Below are 26502 nucleotides of genomic sequence, written 5' to 3' on the forward strand. Positions count from 1 at the left end.
CTGTCCTCTGTCACCACGAATAGAATAAGAATCTTCTACCTGGCCTCCCTTCATCCAGCCTACCCTTCCCCATGTATCTGCTGCTGCTGCTGCTGTCACTTCAGTTGTGTCCGACTCTGTGCGACCCCATAGATGGCAGTCCACCAGGCTCCCCTGTCCCTGGGATTCTCCAGGCAAGTCCCCATATATCTACTACAATATAAATGACAGCATGTAAATCTTCTGTTCAAAGCTCTCCATTAACTTCCCATCTCACTTGTAATGAAATTAAAAATCTTCACACATAGCCTGCCCCCTGACTGTCCTGAACCTCATCTCCACCCCACCCTTCCCATCAGCCACACTGGTCTCCTTGCTGATCTTCTCATATGTTGTATGCTGCTTCTTCACAGATCTGCATTTACTGTTGAAGTATTTAATTTAATAACATAATTACCTTTACAGGGTGGAGGAAAGAGAAGTGGAACACCGTATTTCCCATTTTTTCCCACATGTGAACGTCCCTAAAATCTGAATGCATCTTGCACGCAAATAGTGAGTCATGGTTCATCAGTGTTTTTCTTTCCTTAGAGGCACAGAAAGTAATGACACTTCTTAGAGTCAGCAGTTTCTTAAATTTGATGAAATATGTAATAATAACATTCATTTAGAAGCACTTATCAAGTGTCAGGCAACAAGATAAGCGTTTTCTTACTTATTATTTCAGGTTTCCCACTTATTACCCACTTTACTGGAAAGAATTTAAATAATTGCCCAAGACCTTTCATTGAGTAAATACTAACTCAGATTAGAATCTGGCTCTAGAGTCTGTGACAACACTAAACTTTACAACCTCTGAAAAGCAAATGATTTCAAGTTCATTCCTGGCTCCACCACTTAACCCACGTGGGATCTGAGCAAACACCACAGCCTCTTTGGGTCTCAGTTTCCTCCTGTGGACAGCAAGGGAGTCAGATCAGATGATCGCTAAGGCAGTGGTTCCCAACCAATTGTTTAGAATTGCTTGGGAAGGTTCTAGAATACACACTTGTGAGCCTCTGCTTCTGAAGCTGAGCCCAGGAACCTGCACACTTCTAAAGTTTTCCCGGTGGTTCTGCTGTGCAGCCAGTCTTGGGAATCACTCTGCTTCCAGATCCCTCCCAGCCTGAACACCGGATGATCTTCTGGGGCCATGCCGGACAGAAAGAGAAATCCATGTTCACAGTCCCACTGGGCTTTCATTCCTGGCTATCATGTATCTCTAGACACTGAGCTGTGAGTATAATGAGAACTGCTTCCTGGAACATCTAAAGTAAACCAGAAATGGGGAAGGGGGGTCGCCTGGGGTGAATCATGATATTGTTGCAAATAACTTCCCCACCAAGGCATAGCTTATCCTGGGAACAGCAACTGAGAAGTTTCAACAGAGCTGCTGCTGCTGTAGCTGCCTTCATGAAACATTTTGGTTCCATTATATTTCTTAGGTTCAGGAATTCTTTCTATTTTATGGTGTAACTAGAGTTGGACTGTAAAGAAGGCTGAACACGGAAGAATTGATGCTTTTGAATTGTGGTGTTGGAGAAGACTCTTGAGAGTCCCTTGGACTGCAAGGAGATCCAACCAGTCCATTCTAAAGGAGATCAGCCCTGGGTGTTCTTTGGAAGGAATGATGCTAAAGCTGAAACTCCAGTACTTTGGCCACCACCTCATGCGAAGAATTGACTCATTGGAGAAGGCTCATGCTGGGAGGGATTGGGGGCAGGAGGAGAAGGGGATGACAGAGGATGAGATGGCTGGATGGCATCACCGACTCGATGGATGTGAGTTTGAGTGAACTCCAGGAGTTGGTGATGGACAGGGAGGCCTGGCGTGCTGCAATTCATGGGGTCGCAAAGAGTCGGACACAACTGAGCAACTGAACTGAACTGAACTGAAACTTTTTTGGGAATTTACCCTATTTAACAGAGAAAGAGAGAAGACCTGAGATTCCACCTGGGATACTCTCCTTGGTACAAAGGAGTACCAACTCCCTTCCCCAAGGTTCTGGTCTCCTTGTCTACCACTGTGTTAGAGCCGTGGTCCTCTGAGCATGCTCCCAGGTCCAGCAGCACCAGCATCACCCAGGAACGTGTTAGAAATGCAAATTCTCAGTCCCTACCCCCATCCTACTGGATCTGCAGATGGGGCCCAGCAAAGGATGGTCCCACAGCCATTGGCATTTATGCACAATCAAGTTTGATAATTAGAGGAAGTGGGGGAGAAGATGAGGCTCCAGGTCTTCACATAAAAAATGCTAAATGTCTCAGAGCCCCCTCCTCCTCATCCCCTCCAATCCTTCCATCACAAAAGAGTTTAAGCCCACTGTGTGTAGACAGCAGAGTGTCAACAACATTGACAAAAACAAGAAGGGCTCTCCCTGATTCGGAGGAGAGGGGCAGCAGTCTCTGAACCTCTGCCTGGAAACTGATATAAACTTTTTGGAGAGAAAGGATTCAGGATGATAGGTGACATGTTATTTCTGCTAAGAGGCAATCAAGAAGTGCAATGTAAACTTGGCCTCTGAGAATCATCTGGTTCATCAGCAAATCCCTCAAATTTCTTGGTTTGGCCAAAAAGTTTATTCAGGTTTTCCCATAAGATGGTGTGAGGAAATTAACAAGATAGCGCCAGTCAGGCTCTCCCACCCCATGTTCTGTAAACAATGACTTTGCATGGTTATGTAATGGCTGAGATCATTTATAGCACTGCACATGTGTATCATGAGGTACTCGCTTGGCCACAGGCTACTGTCTGCAGTTCACCTGTATGAGCTTCACCGTGACAGCCCTGGCTGCTGCTGCACTGGGGCTGTGTTGGAGCGACAGCATGGTTATGTTAAATGAGGTTATGCTATGGTTATGTTATGGCTGCTGAGTCAGCCAGGAGAGACGCTGTGCTATAGCTGCCATGCCAGCCAGGAGAGAATAATTGTGTCTGCAGTTCTGACGGCTCCTTGAGCCTTTTTCCAGCTTCTTAGCTCACGCCTTGCCTACCCTGGGTTCAGCGAACAGTGCAAACGGTGTGAACAGTGAGACAGATGGTACAGAAAACTCAAATGAACTCTTTTGCCAGTCCAATGAAAGTGAAAGTGACAGTCGCTCAGTCGTGTCCAACTCTTTGCAACCCCATGGGCTATATTTATGGAATTCTCTAGGCCAGAATACTGGAGTGTGTAGCCTTTCCCTTCTCCAGGGGATCTTTCCAACCCAGGTCTCCCGACCCTGCATAGAAGTAGTGGGGAAGGGGAGAAATAGCTGAACTTAAAAAATTTGCCAGTACAATACCTCCTGCAAATTTTTTAAGTTCAGCTATTTCTCCCCTTCCCCACTACTTCTACACAGGGCCCAACCTCCACCATCTTGTGCCTGGAATACTATAATGCCTTCTAGCTCTTCTTCCTGGCTCTCCTATTGTCCCTTCTCCATATAGTAGCACAAGTGAGCTTCCTGAAGCCTTATTTGAACATGAACATTCTAACAGCGTCTCATTCTTCTCAAGATAATGTGTCCCATGAAGCCTACATGATCAGGCCTCAGGTTACCTCTCTGGCCTAATGTGCTATCCCAGATCTTTGCTCTCCATATCCCAGCACAATGGTCTTATTTCAACTTCACAAAGACACAAAGTATCTTCCAGCCTCCAGGTCTTTCTAAACATGATGTTCCCTTTGCCTGACACATTCTCCCGTTCCCCTCCTTCACCACCTAAATCCTGCTCAAGCTCCAGCTCCCAGACCATCCCTCCATCAGGGAATTCCTCTGTGTCTTCAGCTCAATAAGAATTGTTTGCTACATGATCTTATAATGTACTACTTTTCCTTTATAGCACTTCTCACACTTTTAGAACAAATAACTGTTTAATTTTTGCCTCTCCATTAAACAGTACATGTCTTGAGGGCAAGCATCCTATCTAGCTTTCTCTTTGTTGTCTCTCTGGTTTATGGTAGGGTGTCTGGCATTAACTGAGTCCTTAATAAATATATATAGGTAGAAAAACTAGTAAAAGAAGAATTTTGTATGGTGTTGTTTATTTTTGCAGAACTTAAAAACATGTTGATGTAAATCAAGCCAATATTATAAAGCAATCAATTAAGAATAAATAAATATGCAAAAATAATAAAATAAAATAAAAATTTTTTAAAGAAAGAAAAGAAAGGCCTAGGAAGTTAAAGAAGGATAACCCCTGTTGGTGACATTTAACCTGGCAGCAGATATCTGAGACTTCCTTAAAAGTCTGGGCCATTATAGGGCTTCCCTGGTGGCTCAGACAGTAAAGAATCTGCCTACCAAGTGGGAGACTTGGGTTTGATCCCTGGGTTGGGAAGATTCCCTGGAGAAAGGCATGGCAATCCACTCCAGTATTCTTGCCTGGAGAATCCCCATGGATTGAGGAGCCTGGTGGGCTACAGTTCACAGGGTCACAAAGAGTTGGACATGATTGAGCAACTAACACACACACACATGTTTTTGTTCATGAATTTATCAAGTTTGTTGTTGTTCAGTCGCTCAGTAATGCCTGACTCTTTGCGACCCTGTGGACTGTAGCCCACAAGGCTCCTCTGTCCATGGGATTTCCCAGGCAAGAATACTGGAGAGCATAGCCATTCCATTCTCCAGAGGATCTCCCTGATCCAGGGATCGAATGTGGGTCTCCTGCACTGCAGGCAGACTCTTTACCGTCTAACAGAGAAGCCTGACAAAACTATGGAAAACATTAAAACATGGTATGAGGATAAAAGTGATGGCAGGAAAAATTGGGACATTCATTTAGGTAGCAACCTTCACCTGAGATTTTCCATTTTACTTGTGCTTATTTACCTCCTTACTGAAATTGTAAGCAATTTTGAAAATACTAATTATATCAGGTTTTTTCTCCCCCCCCCCCCACCACCTACAAACACAGAGTACCATTAGGTGCTCACCATGCATTTAGCAATTAAAGAAAGAAAGAAAGAGATAGAGTGGTGGGTAGATAGATGGAAGGATGAATTCAAGGATGGATAAATGAAGAGTGTGATCTTAACAACATGTTGAATTCTTTAGAGCAGGTGCTACAACTGATCTGCCCCAGAACCTCTCAAAGTGCCTGGCCATAAAAGGCACTCAGCCCATGTTTGCTGAGAAAATACGCTGATAGCAGCATTTCCCTGATGAGGGTCAGGGTTTGTCACAGGGAGTGCTATCTTGTTGCCAATTCACAACAATCTCTAGAGGACAGTTCTGCAAGAGTGCTTTGTGGGTATTTGCAGGAGAGGATGGGGAAACAATGGAAACAGTAAGAAACGTACTGTCTTAACAATAAAGAGACTTTATTTTGGGGGGCTCCAAAATCACTGAAGATGGTGACTGCAGCCATGAAATTAAAAGATGCTTGTTCCTTGGAAGAAAAGCCATGACCAACCTAGACAACATATTAAAAAGCAGAGACATTACTTTGCCGACAAATGTTCGTCTAATCAAAGCTATGGTTTTTCCAGTAGTCATGTACGGATGTGAGAGATGGGCCATAAAGAAAGCTGAGCACAAAAGAATTGATGCTTTTGAACTGCAGTGTTGGAGAAGACTCTTGAGAGTCACTTGGACAGTAAGGAGATCCAACCAGTCCATCCTAAAGGAAATCAGTCCTGGGTGCTCATTGGAAGGACTCAGGCTGAAGCTGAAACTCCGATACTTTGACCACCTGATGTGAAGAACTGACTCATTGGAAAAGACCCTGATGCTGGGAAAGATTGAAGGCAGGAGGCAAAGGGGATGACAGAGGATGAGATAGTTGGTTAGCATCACCAACTCAATGGACATGATTTTGGGCAGGCTCTGGGAGTTGGTGATGGACAGGGGGGCCTGGCATGCTGCAGTCCATGGGGTCTCAAAGAGTCAGACATGACTGCACGATTGAACTGAACTGCATGAGAAAAAGAGAAGTTCTGACCAGATTATTAGTCAGTAGAAGATCCCCAACTCAAGCCAGAGTAAGACTCTGGGCTACAAGTATTACAAACCTTCTTCAGACAACGGAGCAGAGCTGTAGGTCTTAGACGTTGAGACCAATGAACATAGCATGAAGAAAGGGAGTTCAGAGATAAAAGCCATCAAAGCAGTCACTAGGCAAAGTTCCGTGATGAACTGCTCTTCCCAGGGGCCTCAGAGAAAGGACACAGGGAAGTAGACAAGCTGATCTTGGATGGCCTTCCTCATCCTAGTGGGTCTTTGGAACCAGGATAAGCCTTGGCCCTCAGCAACCAACGTGGCACTTCTCAGCGGTACCAATGTGGTTTTCCCATTGAATGTGCCTATTTTTGACAAACTCCTTCTGTGGAAGGGATCCCAGCCAATAGTGAAGACTCAGAATTGCCAAGTCGGCCCAAGTCCTAAATGTCAGGTCCCCTTCCTTTTCCCCCAAGCCCACTTCATTGTTTATCCAAGCCCACCTGTCTGTCTCTGAGCTTCACATTATGAAATATAAAGCACCATGAAAAGGCAGAAAATCACAAAGGGAAGCAAGAGACCCTGAAGCAAAAAGGCATCCCTGATTTGCCTGCTGAGTTGTCTTGGTGGTTGCCTACGCTTCCGTTACCCACCAATCTCCTGGACAGAGAACTAATTGACTTTTCCAGTTTCCCAGAGTGGAAAAGTACTGGCGCTGGCTGCTGCATGCCCGGGCAGCAAGGCGGCGCCTCCTGAGCTCTGGTAGGGCCTGGCAGGCAGGCTGAGGAGAAGCAGCTGCCACCAGGCCCCAGCTTCCAAGAATTATTTTCACACTGTGCTGCCAAAGTTGAGAGCCTGAAAGGGCCACTTGTTTCTTGATGTTTACCATCTCACTGTCAACTCCAGACCACAGGCTCTCCCCATCAATGAGTGTCCTATATGCAGCTTCCAGGAAAGCACACACACGGCACACAGGCCTGAGGCCACGGAGGGCTGACAGCTGGGCCTCTCTGGCACAGGGCAGGTAAGACTGGTGGGGGCGCGGCTCAGATATTAGGGTCAACCAGGGGACCCAAGGCAGCTGATGACCTAAAAGAACATCTGCAATCATGAAACTTTAGAGTCAGGCCTTCAAGAAATCAATCCTTCCAATGGCTCCATGTTAAATATCAGAACCTCTGAGGCTCAGAAAGGTGAATTGACTTACTCAAGGATGAACAGCTGATTAAGGTAATGAGGACTGAAATTCAAATCTGATCCCTGGTTCCTCTTTCTTCAAGCTCAGGCTACCATGACCTAGGTTTTCCAGCTCCAGAGAGGACAAGGTGGTCTAATTAAAGAAGCTGTCATTTGGGCCCCTTCTCTCCAGAAACCCTACTGAGCAGACTGCTTCAGACATGTTCACTGTGCAAGTAAATACCTACATACTGGGATCTTGCTAGGTGCCAAGGAAACTTTTCTGGGTTCCTCTAAGTACAATGAGGCTATTTTGCCAAGACCTCTTTTGGCCAAGTCGAAATTTCCCTTAAGAACAGCCCTTTAGAATGTCAGTTTTCCTAAAAGCCTAAAATGCTCTCCAGAAACAATTATTGTAGAACTCCAGAAGAGGGGTCCCCAAGCTGTACTGGATTTCCGGGTACTGAGATAAGAATTGGATAAGGTATGTTAGACTTCCTGGTTAACAAAGTCAGTGAAAGCCTCCTGCTAAAATAGTGTGTCCTTTCCCTCAACAAGGAGGTAAGTTGAGACAGCTGGGTAGCCATGAGCTAGGAGTTGAGAACAAAGTCGTGGCATAGTTTGGAATCAAAAGAGGCCTATGCTTAAAACTTGATTCTGCCATTTCCAAATTGGGGGACCTCAAGACAAGTTACTAAGCCTCTCTGAACCTCCACTTCCTCATCTTAAATAATCCTGCCAAGCAAGGTTGTTGCAGAGATGTAATGTACAAGGAACTTAACAATTCCTTGAAGGCAATAGGGTTCAATAAATGATATCCAGAAGGAGAGGGGATCATTCATTTTAAATATTACATTCACTCTTTCTTAAGCAATTTAGAGGTTTTATGGCCTTAGGAAGATTAATTAAGCTTTCAGCCTCTCGTTTTACAGTAATAACAGTACTTGTTTATGAGAAAATATGAGTTATATATGTCAAGTACTTAGTAATGTTTACAGCAGAGTAATGCTTAGAACAGTAACATTTAATAAAGGGTAGGTGTTATTGACTTTTTAAACTATTTTTACTCTGACTCATTCTAAAAAAAATTGGAACTGGCTTCCAAAACTGTACAATATGCTAAGTAAATAAACAAACAAATAAGTGTAGAAAAGCAGGTGTGGGGAAAGAGAATAAGGACATTAAGGTAAGCTGGAGCTAAGGTTAATACCCAAAATATAATCAATATTACATTTGGTTCTATACACTTTGCTGGTGATGGGCCTCAAATTTGTCTCCAAGCTGCCTACTAACCAATTCAAAAAGCAAGGCATAATCAGTTAACGTGAATCACAGCAGCAGCAAGGTAAAAGTCAACTTTTTATTTTTGTTCCCAGGTGGGATGGAGTAGCTTATAGTAACCAACACTCCCCCTTAAAATAACTGGAAGAACTAGATAAAATCTATAAATCATCTGTTTACAGCCATTCGATTGGTGCTGACATGGTGAGAGCAGAGGAACTGAAGCTTCAGAGAAGGGAGACTGAGGAGCGGCATCGCCTCTGCAGTCATATGTAGCCGCTTGCCAATTGCAAGGGGCAGAAGCAAGAGGCTGACCCTGGGCTTCGCACTGGTAGAGGGCCACTGGAGGATAAAATACCAGAGTTTTTGAAGGAGGCCTGGGATCCTTCTAGCAGGCAGCGTTTTTCTTGTCCAGCACATTTGCCAAATGCTGGAGTTGTATGAGAGGCAGTGTAAAAACCTAAGGAGAAATACTCTGAAAAGCTGAGCTGAGTGTTTGAATCTGATAAAGATTAGAGTTCAGGACCCACCAGGAAGAGAGGGCACAGAGAAAACATGGGAGTTTTTAAAAAGCACTCAATGACCAAGAATCCAAGTTTAAACCCTACCAATTGCCCAAAGTGAAGATAGTCTACCCTACTATGTAAAGGCAGATCCAACTGCTTTCACTGTTAGCCAGTCTGCACTTTGGGTTCACATCCTTTTAAGAAAATCAAAGACCCAAACACATTTCTAAAGAGAAGACCACTCAAGCCTCAGAGAACTGGGACAAGCCAGTTTTCTACCTATATGCAGGGCATCTTAGTGGTCATAAATGTAGAAAAAAAGTCTTTAAATTTACCCCAATATTTGTAAATTTCTTACTCTTGGCACTTCAAGAGAGGAATTCAGATTCATCGTCATAAGAGAAATTAAGGATTAATTTTACTTAAGGAAAAAACAAAAAGAGTAACCAGAGATTTATCATGTCATTACTGCTATTATCACTAGTAGTAGTATTTGTATAGTAGGAGGAGAGGCATCCATTACTATTAAGCAAGTTACTCAATAAGAAGCTATAAAAAGTCCTAAATATTGGTTTAACCTACTTAGAACAAACAAATATTGTAGCTTTCTCAACGTGGTTTTAGCCTATCCCCATATCCAGGGATTCTCCTATGCCAAGATGAAGCATTTCTTAAATTAGCAATACTTATGCATACAAGATACTCTTCATTGTTAGATCTTATAGTTTGACCATAGCTTACAGCACCCAAAAGATTAAGTCTGAATCCTTCCCTTGAAATGTCAAGAGTAATACAAATTTGGGAAAATGTAAGCACATTTTTCTTTATTTACAGACACTAAAATGCTCTGCCCATAGACCAGAGGAGAGGGAATCCAGGCTTTTAGGAATAAGCTCAGAGGCTACTCTACCTCTGCAAGGACAAAGGCTCTCAAAGCCCTCGGACACCAGGGGCTGGACCTCATTACTGCACGTTAGTAGCTGCAGTTCAGGGAACTTCAGTCTGTCATCCTTCTACCTAACACCCCCATCGTTTAAAAGAATGATGTTCTTATGTCTTCTTCTCAGCTTCTGAACATCTTTGTGAGCTCAAGCCTCTCATGGCATAATTTAGATCCATTTTTGTAGAAAAATACAGAGAAGAAAGGGAGCTTCTCCATGTCCTTTCTTTCCTGCCTTCTTTTTACTCCTCAAACACTTACTGATTGCCTCCAGAAGCCAAGCACTATGATAGGTGTCCATCATGAGGACCCAGGAGATCAACACAACACCAAATAAGACAATGGCCCAAGTCATTAACATCTGTGAAGCAGGGAAAAAAGAAGTTGCATACTTTTTAGCAACTCATCGCCTTCTACTTAAGCCCCTCCAAAACCCTCATTGTTTTGAATGTCTTAACTTTTGCCTTACTTTACTGTGTATGTGTCCAAACCACTGAAAAATTCTGGGAGGCCTATCTTACCACATCCATGCTCTTCAGAGGCCTATTGGCTAAGACCAAGAGCTAAGTCAACAATCACACTATTCTCCCCGGGGGGGGGGGGGGGGGGCGGAAATACACTGTCATGGATATGCTCAGCCTGGGCACAGGGCCCTGCATCCCTTGGAGTTGGGATAGCCAGAGTTCAGGGTTGTTAGAACCCCTATTCCCCAAAGGTAACGTGAGTCTCTCTTGGAGACCACGAGGGACCATAATAGTTACTCAGATCAGATCAGTCGCTCAGTCATATCTGACTCTTTGCGACCGCATGAAACGCAGCACGCCAGGCCTCCCTGTCCATCACCAACTCCCGGAGTTCACTCAGACTCACATCCATCGAGTCAGTGATGCCATCCAGCCATCTCATCCTCTGTCGTCCCCTTCTCCTCCTGCCCCCAATCCCTCCCAGCATTACTAATGAACTCTTTTTCTCTTTCCTCCTCCATCATCAGCTTGAAAGAAACTGTTGTTTTACAGTTTGCATTATTTTCATTTCCTTCTCTTCCAAAAGTGACAAGTCACAACCCTTGATATTTGCATATGACTTTCCAGAGCCCATTGACTTCCATTATCTCATTTGGTCCCCCTATTGTAACCCCATGAAGGGCAGAAAGCAGACTTTATTCTTCCCATTTTATAAGTGAGCAAAGTAAGGTGAAGAAATCTAGCTAAAGTCACAAAGGAGATAGTGCCAGAGCTGAAACTCGAATCTCAGTTAAGTTCAGTCTCTCAGTCGTGTCCAACTCTTTGAGACCTCATGAATCGCAGCACGCCAGGCCTCCCTGTCCATCACCAACTCCCGGAGTTCACTCCGACTCATGTCCATCAAGTCAGTGATGCCATCCAGCCATCTCATCCTCTGCTGTCCCCTTCTCCTCCTGCCCCCAATCCCTCCCAGCATCATGGTCTTTTCCAATGAGTCAACTCTTCACATGAGGTGGCCAAAGTACTGGAGTTTCAGCTTTAGCATCATTCCTTCCAAAGAAATCCCAGGGCTGATCTCCTTCAGAATGGACTGGTTGGATCTCCTCTCAATTACCATCGTCTCTTCACCATCTATGTTGCCATCACACTCTTCTGTCAGCACATACTCTCCATACTGTCTGTAGTGTGACATCAGGGTCAAGAAGAACCACCAATTTAGGGAACAATCTGGAAAGAGGGCCCAGAGAAGCTTATTGCTTGTTTGAGTTTTAGAATGCCCTGATTCCTGATTTGTTGAAATCTTAAAGCAAAAGGAACATGCATCCTGGGAGGAAGCACATGGCATTTTGTTATCACTGGGTGAAGGCAAAGCCTTTGATTGGGAAGCACTTGCCATATACCAAGGATCCCAAAGTCATGTGGTTCCTGTTTGGGTACTAACTTAACTTCACGTTTGCCCTATTACTCCCTCGGTGACAACCACCTCCACCCTCTTGTTTTGCTATTTGTGGTTATATGTCTTTACTCCATGTTCTCCCTTTCTCTTTTTACCCAACCCGGAGAATTTGTTTTTCTTTGGATCACTCAGACTTCACTGTCTCTGCCAGCATAACATTAGAGACTTGATGTGATTGGTTAGCATACATTCAGTGAGGCTAACTCTGCAGGAGGCAGCAGAGCACAGAGGTCAAGAACATGCTCCCTGGAGGTGGATCACATCCCAGCTCTGCCACTTGGCTAGGTCTATAACCTTGAGTGAGTTACCTAATGTCTCTGGGCCTCAATTTCCCCTCTGTGAAACTGGAATAACAATGCCACCTAATTCCTAAGGTGCTTCTGAAGACTAAATTTGCTGATAGAATGGTACCAGGAATATATTAAGTGCTTATTAAATATCAGCTGATACTCTTCTTTGAAATTTGCATCTTTTTTTCTCCACTTGGCATAACTAGAGTGCTTAAGGGGCAAATGAGTTTCTGATATCCCCCGAGAAAGATCTTTTACTGGCAGGAAGGATACCAGAGGCCACCCTCGGGCTAGTTTTGACAAAAACATATTGATACAAGGAAGAAAAAGCCAATCTGGGCAGCTTCTAGCATTGCTCACTGAAGAGAAATTCAACCCGGGAGGTCCCTTTCCAAGGCCCTTCTCAAGCCATACACACGCACATACAAACATACACACAGCCTTAGTACCTCAGGCCTGGGTTCAGAAACCTAGAACTAGCATCACATTCTCATTAGCAGTTGAGATCCCATAAATCCTCTCAGCACATCTCCAGGGGCATGAATGATGAGAACCCAGGGAAATAAAAATTATTTTCTGGTGTGGAAATGTGTATAGGTATAGTTGGTGATGGACAGGGAGGCCTGGCGTGCTGTGATTCATGGGGTCGCAAAGAGTCAGACACGACTGGGTGGCTGAACTGAAAGTAGCTGTATGAACTTTGGTGGGAGACAGGAAGTTGGGAAAAGGGGACAGTTGTACAGAAGCATCTCCAGTGCTTAGGCTTCTTTGCCAGGGTGAGCTGGTCCCCAGGGCCTTCTAACTAGCTTTTCTTGCTGAGCGTGCTAACAAGACCAAGGTTCCAAGAGCTCTGTGGAAACCTGTTGTCTTGCATCTCCAGCACTTAGGCTTCTTTGCCAGGGTGAGCTGGTCCCCAGGGCCTTCTAACTAGCTTTTCTTGCTGAGCATGCTAACAAGACCAAGGTTCCAAGAGCTCTGTGGGAACCTGTTGTCTTGCCCGGTTCCTTGGATTCAGGCTGTCCCTCAAACCCAAATTACCTCTCATCCCTATAAATGTACATCAGAAGTCACAAAAACGAAACCATAATGCTGTCCAGCTATACATGATCATTAGAGAAAGACTGTTTCCTCAAGTGGCCTCCAAAGGAGTGGGTAGTCTGATGGAAGGAACCTGGGCCTGGGAGTCAGGAACGGTGGTCCCTGCTTAACCATTAACTGTGTGTGTTGTCATGGGCAAACCACCAAATCACTCACCCTATTTGACACCCAGTTCCTTTATCTATAAAACAAAGAAGAAGGACTTAAATATCTCTAAGATTCATTGCAGCATGACTAGCCTAGGATTTCAAGTCCCTTCATGCATTGGAGAAGGAAATGGCAACCCACACCAGTGTTCTTTTCTGGAGAATCCCAGGGACGGGGGAGCCTGGTGGGCTGCTGTCTATGGGGTCACACAGAGTCAGACACGACTGAAGTGACTTAGCAGCAGCAGCAGCAGACCTTAAGAACTCACTGGATGTAGGATTGATGCTAGAAAGAATAAAACTACAAAGATGAACTGAAAGTCAATTTGGAGCCAGTAGGAAGAGAACACTCTGAATCTCAGATCCTTAATGTCTTTGTTTCTCCAAACATTTTAGATACCAAAGGAGGAATCCACCACCCCAAGACTCTAAACCACTAGCAAGTTGCCTGCTTCTTATGAGGGGAAAATCCAGGATTGAAATGGGAAGTCCCAGCATGTGCCCTGGCTCTGTACCATGGATCCTAAATACCTAGATTGCCTGTTGGCGAGAAGGGGTGTTCTCCCTTTTCCAAGCACAAGTAGTTGTCACAGGCCAAGTCAGGAGAGTGGGGCTGACTGCCCTGTGCTGTCCACACTCAGCAGTTATTTAGTTGGCTGGGTGAGTCCTCAGGACTCACAGACCCTCAGCGAAGTTTTCAGGACAACAAGGTTGGTTCTACTACTCCCCCCCCTCCCCCGCCGCCCAAAAGTCCACCGGGTTCTGGACCCCCCAATGGCAATCAAAACACTGGTTTTATACATTCTGGAGGAGGATCAGACAAATTCAGTAGCCAAGAGTATTCATATACTTCATATGGAGTCTAGAGATGTCCCTTTCCCATGGAGGCAGGCTAAGTTGGAGCATGATTTCTAGATGCAACTTCTTACTAAGGAGCATTTTAGGGTTTACATCTTTAAGATATTCATCAGCTATCTTCTATGTGCTTAGACTAAGGGACACGATTCCTCTGAAGTTCTGGCTTTAGATTCCTGAGCCTGGGAAGTGGCAGGGAGTTGGGGACAAATGGTCTTTCTTGTGAAAAACAGCCGTGCGAGTTTAAGAACCCTGTTTCCAAGCCCAAAGTCTATCAGTGCCTTCCAAAATGGGCAGTAAAGCTCTTACACCACTAAATTACAGTAAGTTTGTGACAAACGGTTTCATAGCTTATCTAATCCAACTTTATTTTACTGCTGGTGAAAGGATGAAAGAAGTACAAAAGTATATGACTATTGTCATGTTACTAACTTAAGACCAAGTAGAAGGCAACTAGACTTCAACTAGGTGAGAGGAACACAAAGCAAAAAACGAAAGAATGGTGTCAAAGTTCAGGTCTGAGATGCACTCACTAAGCTTATTACAAAGAAGTAACAAGGTACTGGATTTACTGAACCAATTAATCACTGATATTAAAGTATCTTGATTATATGTCCTATAATCAAGAAAAAAGAATATCCCATGGAAATGGAATTTTTGCAAAGATAAGGTGAGTGTTTCATAAATGTACACTCATACTGTATGAAGAAGAGGAAATGAAAATACCCTCAGGAATTCAAATATAGCCTGCAGCCCCTGGGACTCTCAAACACTGCAATGGGGTGGGATATCAGTAAAATCACTTTGGAAATGTAGCAATACAATACAATAGCAATATGTAGGAAAACAGATCATATGTAACATATAAGCTGTGCTGTGCTGTGCTTAGTCACTCAGTCACGTCTGACTCTTTGTGACCCCATGGACTATATAGCCTGCCAGGCTCCTCTGTCCATGGGGTTCTCCAGGCAAGAATACTGGAGTGGGTTCCCATTCCCTCCTCCAGGGGATCTTCCCAATCCAGGGATCGAACTCAGGTCTCCTGCATTGCAGGCGGAATCTTTAGCATCTGAGCCACCAGGGAAGCCCAACATAAAGCTACTTCTAGGTATATATCTAAAAGACTTGGGTATTTATCTCTACCGAAAGACCTTTACAAGAAGGGTTCTAGGAGCTTTATTTATAATGAGCTCAAACTAGAAATAATGCAAATTACCATCCAAAGTAGACTGAATAAATAAAATATTCAAACAAAATTATACAACAGTGAAAACAGAGTTGCCAACTGCATGCCACGATATGAATATCATGAACAAAACATTGAATGAAAGAAGCCAGAAACAAAAGGCGATTCCACTCATATAAAGTACAAAAACAAGTAGCACCGATTTGTGTTGTTAGAAAACAATAATGACTACCCTTGGGATGAAGGTACGGCAAAGTGACTTGAAGAGCGTGTAAGAAGAGCTTCTGAAGTCCTGGTACAGTTCTGTTGCTTAATCTGGATACTGCTTACGTGGATGTGCTCAGTTTATAAAATTCATCAAATTGACACTTGTGCTATGTCTAATTTCTTACATTTATATCTGTGGCAAAAAGGAAACAGCTCCAAGCCTTACTCTTCCCTGTACTCAGACCTCCCCCGGGTAATATTTTTGTGCTCTCCCACTCTGACTCTGGGCTTGGCCATGTGGCTCGCTTTGGACAATGAGATCTCAGCAAACATGACTGAAGCACTGGTTTGAAAAATGCTACACATTTCTTTTTTTTTTTTTTTTAATTTTATTAAATATTGTTTTTTTTTTTTAATTACTGCAACTTCACAGTTAAGTGATTCATTCTTGTACTATTGCATATATTAAGTGGCATCACTATGGTAATAGACAATTGATACAATTGTATACTTCAATTTAAAGTATACACATAATTTTAAAAATTGGGAGAAGGGGACTAACATATCTATTTTTGAGCATGGCCACACCCTGTAGGAAAGAGAAACTGCCTGAGATCCTACAAGACCAGGGTCCCCAAAGCATAACATGACACCCAAGTTAAATACAGGCCTTAGCCAACCAAACATAACTGGGAAACCAACTTGCAGACGTTCTCTAAGGCATCTGAAAATTTTCTCATCTGTTTCCCAGAAGATGCAGAAGCAAATGGTTGCTTCTTCCACCTCCCATTTTATTTTCTTTTTGTTCCACCCAACTCCATGTAAGAAACACTTCACACTATTCAGCATGTTACAGAGTGTATTTGTTTCTATTTCTGCTATGGCCCTGTTTCACCAGAGAGAAAGAGAGGAAGGAGGGACCTTGGGACCCCTCAGCAGTGCTTTTCCCAAGATGAACACTGAAGGGCTTGAGTGTTCAGCTGGTCTTCCAGCATGCAGCTGAGCAATGGCAGTGTTACCTGGGTTAACCTGAGCTTTTGCAGAACTCAAGATAGGCAGCAGCAGGAGCAGCACCAAGGGCATTCTGGGAATCGGGATCATCTCAGGAGATGGTGTTGGAACTGGAGCCTTCAGGCCGCCAACAATGCAAGACAAGAAGAAAGAGGAGAGGGAATGAGTGAAGCAGAAACCATCAACACAAATGAACACAATTTACATAATTATCCTTGTGTTTTTACAGTGTTTATGTCTATATTTAGAATTTTAAATCATGAACTTTGACAGTTGAATGTGACACTGAATTGTCACAAAATATAAGAACTTTCAAACCCTGGGATATTGAGTAGTTAGGTAACATAAGAACTTTCAAACTCTATTAGATTATATTCTCATGGAATTAAAATTAGCAAAACTATAGGTGGGTAACAAAGTTTCAATAAGATAAATACCCAAATTGTGAACAGTGATAAATTAAAACTGACTTTTACAATATTTTCATAATTTTAATATTTATTCCACTATTAAACCAAGAAAAACATTCAATGATGTTAACGTGTTTGCCTTTCAAAAGATGTAAGGTGAATATTTATCCTGATTTATTAGCTCTGGAATTGTACCTGAAGCTCAAGTTCCCCTATAATAATCCATGTGGTTATGGATTAGAGTTGAGACATCAGTATGAACTCATATTTATCTTAATAGGGATATAAATGGTTACATATGGAAATATTTATAGATGTTTACACACAGGTTAGTACATATTCATATATCTATCTTCTTGTTATGAGAGTGCCTAGAAGCAGGAACACCCAATAGCAAAGAGCAAACCTGATACCCAGATCTTGACTTCTTTTACCATTCTCCAGTAAAAGGAACCAGGGGTTCTTGGAGAGACTGCTAATTTCAGGGCTGAGGCAGGAAATACGATTATCTTGGAGAATGTTTTAGTGCCCCAAGCTGAGAATATATACACACACAAGAATGATGGGGATATGGCAAGAGAACACAGAGCCAACAGAAAGGGTCCCCATGGCCAAAGCTGAAGCAATTTACGCAACAAAATGGATCAAGTGGTATTGCATTATAACTCAAGACATAAGATAAATATTTACAAGCCCAGAAATAAATGATTGAATAAACAAATGGAGGAGAATAAACAAATTTTCTCATGCAAAAGAATTCTAAATAATTTATGTAGATACTCTCTGGTCTGTTGTCTTTCTCCCAAGAACCCATCACTCCAGCCTAACCATGAGAAACACATCAGACAAATCCCAACTGAGGGACATTCTACAAAATTCCTGCTACGTAATCCTCAAAACTGTCAAGGTCACCCAAGACTAGAAAGTCTGAGAAACTGACACAGTTAAGAGGGATGAAGGAGTCATGATGTCTAAATGTAACACGTAACATCCTGGATGGGATCTTGGAACAGAAAAAGGACATTTGGGGAAAACTGAGGCAATCTGAATGAAGTGCAGACTTTAGTTAATAATAATGTGTCAATATTGGTTCATTCACTATGACATATTTACTATACTAATTTAATATGGCATAATTGGGGAAACTGGGTAATGGGTGAATAGAAAATCTATATACTCTTTGCAATGATCCCATAAACATAAAACTGTTCAAGAATAAAAACTTTATTTTAAAAAAGAAAGTTTCTTCCAGGTAACCCTATGAGTCAACAAACACTGGATCTACTACTAGAAAACTGTATAATGTGAAATTATAAAGGGAGACAAAATCCCTTTAAGCTGGAGTGATCAGAGGAGGTTTCATGGGGAAATAAGCATCTGATCAAATTTTTAAAGGATGAATATGATTTTAATGGATAATAATGGGAATACAGTAAATAATAGACTGACATAGCTAAGAGGAAACAGGAGCTTTTTTTTGAGGAAACAGAAGCTTTCTATGATGTTTTCTAGGCAACAGAACTCTGAATCACCCCAAGTGGTTATATATATCAGTTCAGTTCAGTTCAGTCGCTCAGGCATGTCCGACTCCTTGCGACCCCATGAATCGCAGCACGCCAGGCCTCCCTGTCCATCACCAACTCCCAGAGTTCACTCAGACTCACGTCCATTGAGTCAGTGATGCCATCCAGACATCTCATCCGCTGTCGGCCCCTTCTCCTCCTGGCCCCAATCCCTCCCAGCATCAGAGTCTTTTCCAATGAGTCAGCTCTTCGCATGAGGTGGCCAACATACTGGAGTTTCAGCTTTAGCATCATTCCTTCCAAAGAAATCCCAGGGCTGATCTCCTTCAAAATGGACTGGTTGGATCTGCTTGCAGTCCAAGGGACTCTCAAGAGTCTTCTCCAACACCACAGTTCAAAAGCATCAATTCTTTGGCGCTCAGCCTTCTTCACAGTCCAACTCTCACATCCATACATGACCACAGGAAAAACCATAGCCTTGACTAAACAGACCTTTGTTGGCAAAGTAATGTCTCTGCTTTTGAATATGCTATCTAGGTTGGTCATAACTTTCCTTCCAAGGAGTAAGTGTCTTTTAATTTCATGGCTGCAGTCACCATCTGCAGTGATTTTGGAGCCCCAAAAATAAAGTGTGACACTGTTTCCACTGTTTCCCCATCTATTTCCCATGAAGTGATGGGACCAGATGCCATCATCTTTGTTTTCTGAATGTTGAGCTTTAAGCCAACTTTTTCCACTCTCCTCTTTCACTTTCATCAAGAGGCTTTTTAGTTCCTCTTCACTTTCTGCCATAAGGGTGGTATCATCTGCATATCTGAGGTTATTGATATTTCTCCCAGCCATCTTGATTCCAGCTTGTGTTTCTTCCAGTCCAGCATTTCTCATGATGTACTCTGCATATAAGTTAAATAAGCAGGGTGACAATATACAGCCTTGACGTACTCCTTTTCCTATTTGGAACCAGTCTCTTATACACACACACACACACACACACACACACACACACACATACAGATAGTTCTAACTGAAGAGGATAGAGCCAAAACTAATCAAACACAAAAAAACTAAAGTGGCTTCCTGGTAGGGGGCAGGGGAAAGTGATCCATAGCCACGATGACCATGATTTTATGGCACAGATTTGGATGAGAGCAAATATGTCTCAGTGCCTACTCACTGCCAGCAGCAGGAACACTGTGTTTCCAAGAATGAGTCCACAAACAAACATGCCCAGAAAAGAGACACACAGGCAGACCTTGGAGACATTGGTCTTGGCTGTAAACTAGAACTAATCCATGACCATGATTCAGGATGTCCTTCTACAAATATCTTAGCTTTTTGGGAGCACTGCCTTGTGTAGCTACCCTCTCTGAGCAGCTTTTGAAGAACAGTTCTCCAGTTCTCTTTCATGACACCTTCCTTGTGGATTATTGGCTATCACTTTCTCCCCTCCATAACCTTCTCCAGGATTCCTTCTTCAAGGATTGTCTCCTACACTTCATTCCCCTCTCACATTGAATTTGTTTCTACTAAATCCTCTATAACATTGCTATAAAATTACCCATTTAATCATTAGCTGCAAATGGTTTGTTCTTGTATCCTCAAAAGGAAACATTATATCTTGTACAAAGTGGATGCTCAAAAATGGTTTTTAACTGAACTAAGCAGAACTTCAGTTCAGTTCAGTTGCTCAGTCATGTCCGACTCTTTGCGACCCCATGGACCGCAGCACACCAGGCCTCCCTGTCCATCACCAACTCCCGGAGTTTACTCAAAACTCATCTCCATTGAGTCAGTGATGCTATCCAACCATCTCATCCTCTGTCATCCCCTTCTCCTCCTACCTTCAATCTTTCCCAGCATCAGGGTCTTTTCAAATGAGTCAGCTCTTCATACCAGGTGGCCAAAGTATTGGAGTTTGAGCTTCAACATCAGTCCTTCCAATGAACACTCAGGACTGATCTCTTCTAGGATGGACTGGTTGGATCTCCCTGCAGTCCAAGGGACTCTCAAGAGTCTTCTCCAACACCACAGCTCAAAAGCATCAATTCTTTGGTGCTCAGCTTTCTTTATAGTCCAAATCTCACATCCATACATGACCACTGGAAAAACCATAACCTTGACGAGATGGACCTTTGTTGGCAAAGTAATATCTCTGCTTTTTAATATGCTGTCTAGGTTGTTCATAACTTTCCTTCCAAGGATAAGCGACTTTTATTTTGATGGCTGCAGTCACCATCTGCAGTGATTTTGGAACCCCCAAACATAAAGTCAGCCACTGTTTCCGCTGTTTCCCCATTTATTTGCCATGAAGTGATGGGACCAGATGCCATGATCTTTGTTTTCTGAATTTGAGCTTTAAGCCAACTTTTTTACTCTCCTCTTTCACTTTCATCAAGAGACTCTTTAGTTCTTCTTCACTTTCTGCCATAAGGGTGGTGTCATCTGCATATCTAAGGTTATTGATATTTCTCCTGGCAATCTTGATTCCAGCTTTGCTTCATCCAGCCCAGCATTTCTCATGATGCACTCGGCACACAAGGTGTTCAAAAAGTATTGACTGAACTTTCTTTTGGAAAGTTTTACTTGGTTCAGGTTGTGAATCCCTAATACCAGTGACTATTTCTGCTTTGTTTGCTTAAATTAGGGTGCCTAGCAGGTAACAAACACAAAAGAACCATTAATAAACCTGGAAGTACTATACCACGGATACCTAACCTGTGCCAAGGACTATCTCATGTAATATTTACAGTCACTCTACCAGGTTTGTTTTCATCAATAAAGTAACTGAGCAGAAAGAAGTTAAAACTGATCTGTTTACACAACTGATAGGCATCAAAGCTCATGCACGAAGCCGGGTTCGCATTCCTCCGAAATCTACTTAGGCTGCTTTGTTGCTGTTGGTTTTGTTTTTGTCTTTGTTTGTCATCATACCACACTCTCCTTTGATCTGACCTCTGCTACTTCACCAGAGCGACACTCCTGCTCAGCCTTTCCGCTTAGTTACATTCAGACTTCTTTCATTTCTTTCTTTTTTACCTTGCCTCCTTAGGACCTCTATTTAAAAGTTTCGGTCCTCTCTTTGATTCAAATCACCACCAAATGGTTATTTCTTCAGTGAAATATTCTCTTACCCCCTTGATTGCACATGCACTGAAAGCATCGTATAATTTTTCTACATAGAAATGATCATCGTATAATCATATATCCTTTGCTAGGGTTGTCTAATTAGTGCCTGCACCCCTATAAGCTCCTTGTTTATTTCACTCACCATTGCATTCCCAGCACTTATCAGAGTGCTGGATAAATAGTTGCAGAATGAATTAACGATTGTCTTAAGCCACATATTCAGTTGTTGTATCTGGCTAGTCCAGATTCCATACCTTAAAAGGAAGTATCCCCAAAACTTACGATAAACAGACATCACCCTTTTCTGCCTCTTTGAACGAATCTTTCTAAAGGTTCAAAATTTAAGCAATGTGACATGTGAATAAAACCCATAAACATACATTAAAGAATTTCAAGAAGATGGAAGGTCCCTCTCTACCCACTTCTTTGGTTAACAGTGCAAATTTCTTTGACGAGAAATTTATTCAAACTTTAAAAATAAAAAGTTATTGGCCTTCATTCATTCAGCAACTATTTTCTGAAAGGTGCTGTTCTGGGTGCTAAAAAGGCAGAGAAGACTCCTGTTATCATGGTGCTTATAATATCCAAACTAGCAAATAAATAAGTAAGAAACCTAAGGAGATATTCATGCCATGAAGACAGTAAAATCCAGTAATGTGATGGAGAATGAATGAGGGTCATTTCAGGTAAGATGATCAGGAAAGGCCTCCCTGAATATGAGATTGTCAAAGAAATAGATAAGTAGGACAATGAAGAGAATAGGCAATACTCATATACACAACAAAAAAATGTATATAAGTGGGAACTTTCCATATAAGAAAAAGGGCATTTAGAATCAGTGAAAAGTTTCAGATGATTCAGTAGCTTTTTCAAATACAAATAAAGGTATATTCATATCTCACACAAAAATAAAGAGTCAAAAATGTAAAAACAGAACAAAGTATTTCTAGAAAATATTGAGAATCTGCTGTGAGCAAGAGGAAAACCTACATAAATAAGACATAGAAAGCAAAATCTACAAATAAAAAGAATGATAATGTTTTCATCAAAGTTCAAAACATCTTTGAGACAAAAGGCACATGAACTTAACAGACAAGCAACAGACCAAGAGAAATATTTGAAATTTTAGAACAAAACAATGTGTATGTATTTTTCTGGTATAAAGAGTCTCTATAAATCATTTTTTAAAGCGACTAGAAAAATGGGCCAAGTAAATAAAAAGCATTTAAAAGAGGAAACAATATAATACCAGTAAACATCTAAAGGCACTCAACCTCACTAGAATCAGAAAGACAAACAGCAGCATTTGAATACAGCATTTTATCTGTCAGACTGGCAAAAATATAAAGTGTGAAACGATGAAGTTTGGCAATAGTGTGGAGAAATAGAGACATACTCTGCCACTGGATTTATAAATCGGAAGATGATTTAAATCAAAACATGTAAATAGACTCTGATCTATACATTCCATTTATTATTTATCCTAGAGAAGATTTACATAGGTGCATAATGATGTAGCCACGAAGAAGTGCTTTGCATTTTTTAAAATTTTTATTTTTCATTGAAGGATAATTACTTTACAATGTTGTGCTGGTTTCTGCCGTACAACAGTGTGAATCAGCTGTAAGTATACATATATCCTCCCCTGTGAGCCTCCTTCCCAATCCCCCATCTCACCCCTCTTTTTATTTTATCATGGTAAGAACAATTAATATAAGACAAATTTTTAAGTGTATAACATATTACTATTGACTACATATTATTGTTGACTATATATGTAATATTATATCAGATCTCCAGAACTTACCTCACCTTGCTTAATTGAAACTGTATGCCCATTGATTAATAACTCTCCATTTACCGTCCCCCCTTGAAAGTGAAAATCTTAGTCACTCAGTCATGTCCAACTCTGTGACCCCATGGTCTGTAGCCTGCCAAGCTCCTCTATCCATGGAATTCTCCAGGCAAGAATACTGGAATGGGCAGCCATTCCCTTCTCCAGGGAATCGTCCCAACCCAGGGATCAAACCCAGCTACATTGCAGGCAGATTCCTTACCGTCTGAGCCATCAGAGAAGCCCACCCCTCCCCTTAGTCTCTGGCAACCACCATCCCACTCTTTCATTCTATGAATTTCACTATTTGGGATACCTAATTTAAGTGGAATCATGCACTACTTTTTCTGTGACTGATTTTTTTCCCTTAACAAAATGTCCTCAAAGCTCATTCATGCTGTTGCATATTGCAAAATTTGCTTCTTTTTTTAAAGCTAAATATATTTCATTGCATGTATTAGCCACATTTTCTTCATCAATTTATTTGTCAATGGACGTTTAGGGTGTTTCCACATCTAGGCTATTGTGAATGCAATGAACATGGGGAATGCTAGTGTCTTCAAGATCTTGATTTTAATTATTTTGGATAAATACCCAAAGTGGGGTTACTGGGTCATGTGGTAGCTCTATATTTAATTTTGAGGAATCTCCATACAATTCTCCATAAATGCTGTGGCCAACTGATCTTCAAGAAGGATGCAAAGAATATCTAATGTGGAAAATGAGTCTCTTAAACAAATACTGTTAAGAAAACTAGGTACTCACAAGCAAAAGAAGGAAATTGGACCCTTATCTTACACTATACCCAAAAATCAACTCAAAGTAGGTTAAAGACTTAAATGTAAGATCTGAAACTTTAAAACTTCTAGAAGAAAACATAGAGGAAAAGCTCCCTAATAGTGGTCTTGGCAATGACGACATAGATATGATACCAAAAGCACAAGCAGAAAAAAGCAAACATAAAGAAGTGAAACTACACTGACCCAAAAAGCACAGCAAAGGAAACAATCAACAGCTGAAAAGGCAACCTACAGAATAGGAGAAACTGTAAACCATATATCCAACAAGCAACTAACACACAAAAGAGCTAAGTAACACATACAACTTAATGGCAAAAAAATAAAATAAAATTCCACTAATAAAATCCTTGAAAATGGGCTAAGGAATTGAATGGACATGTCTCCAGTGAAGACATACAAATGGTCAAGAGATATACAAAAAATGCTCAACCTTGCTAGCCATCAGGAAATACAAATCAAAACCACAGTAAGAAACCAACCCCATATCCGTCAGGACGGCTATGATCAAAAATGAATAAATGAAAGACAATTGTAGACAAGAGTGTGGAGAAACTGAAATCCTTCAACATGTGGGTACAACATTTTTTTTAAGTACCAAAACTTGGAAATTTTCTACCAATAAGGGAGTGCTAGAAACTATGACATATTCCTGCTATGAAATACTAGTCAATAGTTTAAAAGTATGAGTTAGAACCATATGTCGTTACATGGTTAGATGTCCATGACATGGTTTTAGGTGAATTAACAGTATTTAAGACATATATAAACACACTGTATATTTCTATGGATATAAAAACAGACTTACATGCATATATACATAAAAGATCTAGAAAGTTAAACGCCATCAATCTAGGGGTCACTTTAGTGCTAAAATAGGTTAGTACATGAGCACAGAGCAAGGAATCTTGGAAGGCAAGTGCTGATAATAGCAATTCCCTCAGAGATTGTAGTGTCTGGCATTGGAGATTGGAAATGAAGATCAAAAGGAAACTTTAGTCTTATTTGTGATGTTTTGATTTTAACAAAATATGTCCCCTGTTAATGTCATTCACATTTGTTTCTCTGACAAAAGAAAAATATTCCTTGGGGCAGTCTATCAGAACCTTGGGGGTGCTAACCAACCAACCATGTATATCCAACAAGGTGTGGGGTGACCTATCTTATGTTTTGAGAATCACTTGAGGTATTGACAGATATTATTTATTTATTTATTTATTATTTATCTTGTAGATAGAGAAGAAAAACCAGTTCAGAATTGCTACTTAAACCTTTCTCTCTCTTTTTTTTTTAGAACTTACAAATGAATAATCATCAAGCCTTACAACAAACCTGAAAGGAAAGATTACCATCCCCACTTTACAAAATGGGAAAGTAAAACCCTAAGTCACTTCACTCACCACCTAGGTAGACTTACCTGACCTGGCTGCTGGATCCCGTTCATCATACTGAATTTATATGTCTGTCTCTCAAGCCAAATCATGAGTCATTTAAAGTTAGGGATCTTGGTTCCCTATATATCAAAATTAGATTAATTCTAACTTGCCTGGGTCACAAAACTAGAAAGAGACGGAATTAAGACTCTTCCAGTTTCTCTGACTCCTTGGCCAGGGCTACTTCACCCATAACCCAATAGTTTCCAAGGAACATCAATGACTGTGTAGTTCAGAGAGCATATGTTTGTGTAATGAAAAACTCACCTCCCTCTTGACAGTCAAAATTCCCCACCCAAGCTGGATACTTGGCTGGAACACTCCAAACTGACTCCAAAGGAGCCATGATTCAGGACCGCCCAGATCCAATGGCAGATGGTCGACTCTGCATCGCAGGACTGACCACACCAGGACTGAGACAGGCTGTGGGTCAAAGCCATCAGGAAAACTGGGAAGTGAATGGAAGGCTAGGCACATGTGAGCGTGACAGTCATAGCCAGAAATTACCAGGAATTTTTTTAAAAAGAACCTAGAATCAAACTTTTTACAAGTCATTTCTGTCCTTGGATGAGTTTCCAAAGGCCTCTTTCTGAAACAGAGGCCAGGGCCACATCATGGTTTAGAGCAAGTCACCAGCACATCCTGCCTGATACCGTCCTGTTCTGTGGAGACTTTATGCAGGGAGGCCTCCCTCCTGATCAGTCCTGTGTCTCCTGCAGCTTCAGGTTATACACAACTGAGAAAGTATAATCCCCTTCTTTTATGACTGCCATAGACAGTTAGACCAGGGGCTTTCTGTGTGGTCCAGGGTCTAAGACTCT

At 41.8% G+C, this 26502-nt stretch overlaps 1 protein-coding gene and 1 long non-coding RNA gene across 6 annotated transcripts in view; one reads left to right on the forward strand and one right to left on the reverse strand.

Annotated features, from left to right (window-relative positions):
- DDR2 (discoidin domain receptor tyrosine kinase 2) overlaps positions 1-26502 on the reverse strand; it is a 182496-nt gene that overhangs the window by 63785 nt on the left and 92209 nt on the right. For all 5 annotated transcript variants that reach the window (XM_005203520.5, XM_024989442.2, XM_005203519.5 and 2 more), the window contains 1 exon segment: positions 16567-16675. In XM_005203520.5, the coding sequence (XP_005203577.1) occupies positions 16567-16648 (82 nt within the window). In that variant the 5' untranslated portion in view covers positions 16649-16675.
- LOC112445925 (uncharacterized) lies at positions 1042-25650 on the forward strand. The gene is made up of 2 exons (XR_003033911.2): positions 1042-1254; positions 25543-25650. It is a non-coding gene; the product is annotated as an uncharacterized lncRNA (long non-coding RNA).

This window comes from Bos taurus, chromosome 3 (assembly GCF_002263795.3).
Source record: "Bos taurus isolate L1 Dominette 01449 registration number 42190680 breed Hereford chromosome 3, ARS-UCD2.0, whole genome shotgun sequence".
Lineage (NCBI taxonomy): Eukaryota > Metazoa > Chordata > Mammalia > Artiodactyla > Bovidae > Bos > Bos taurus.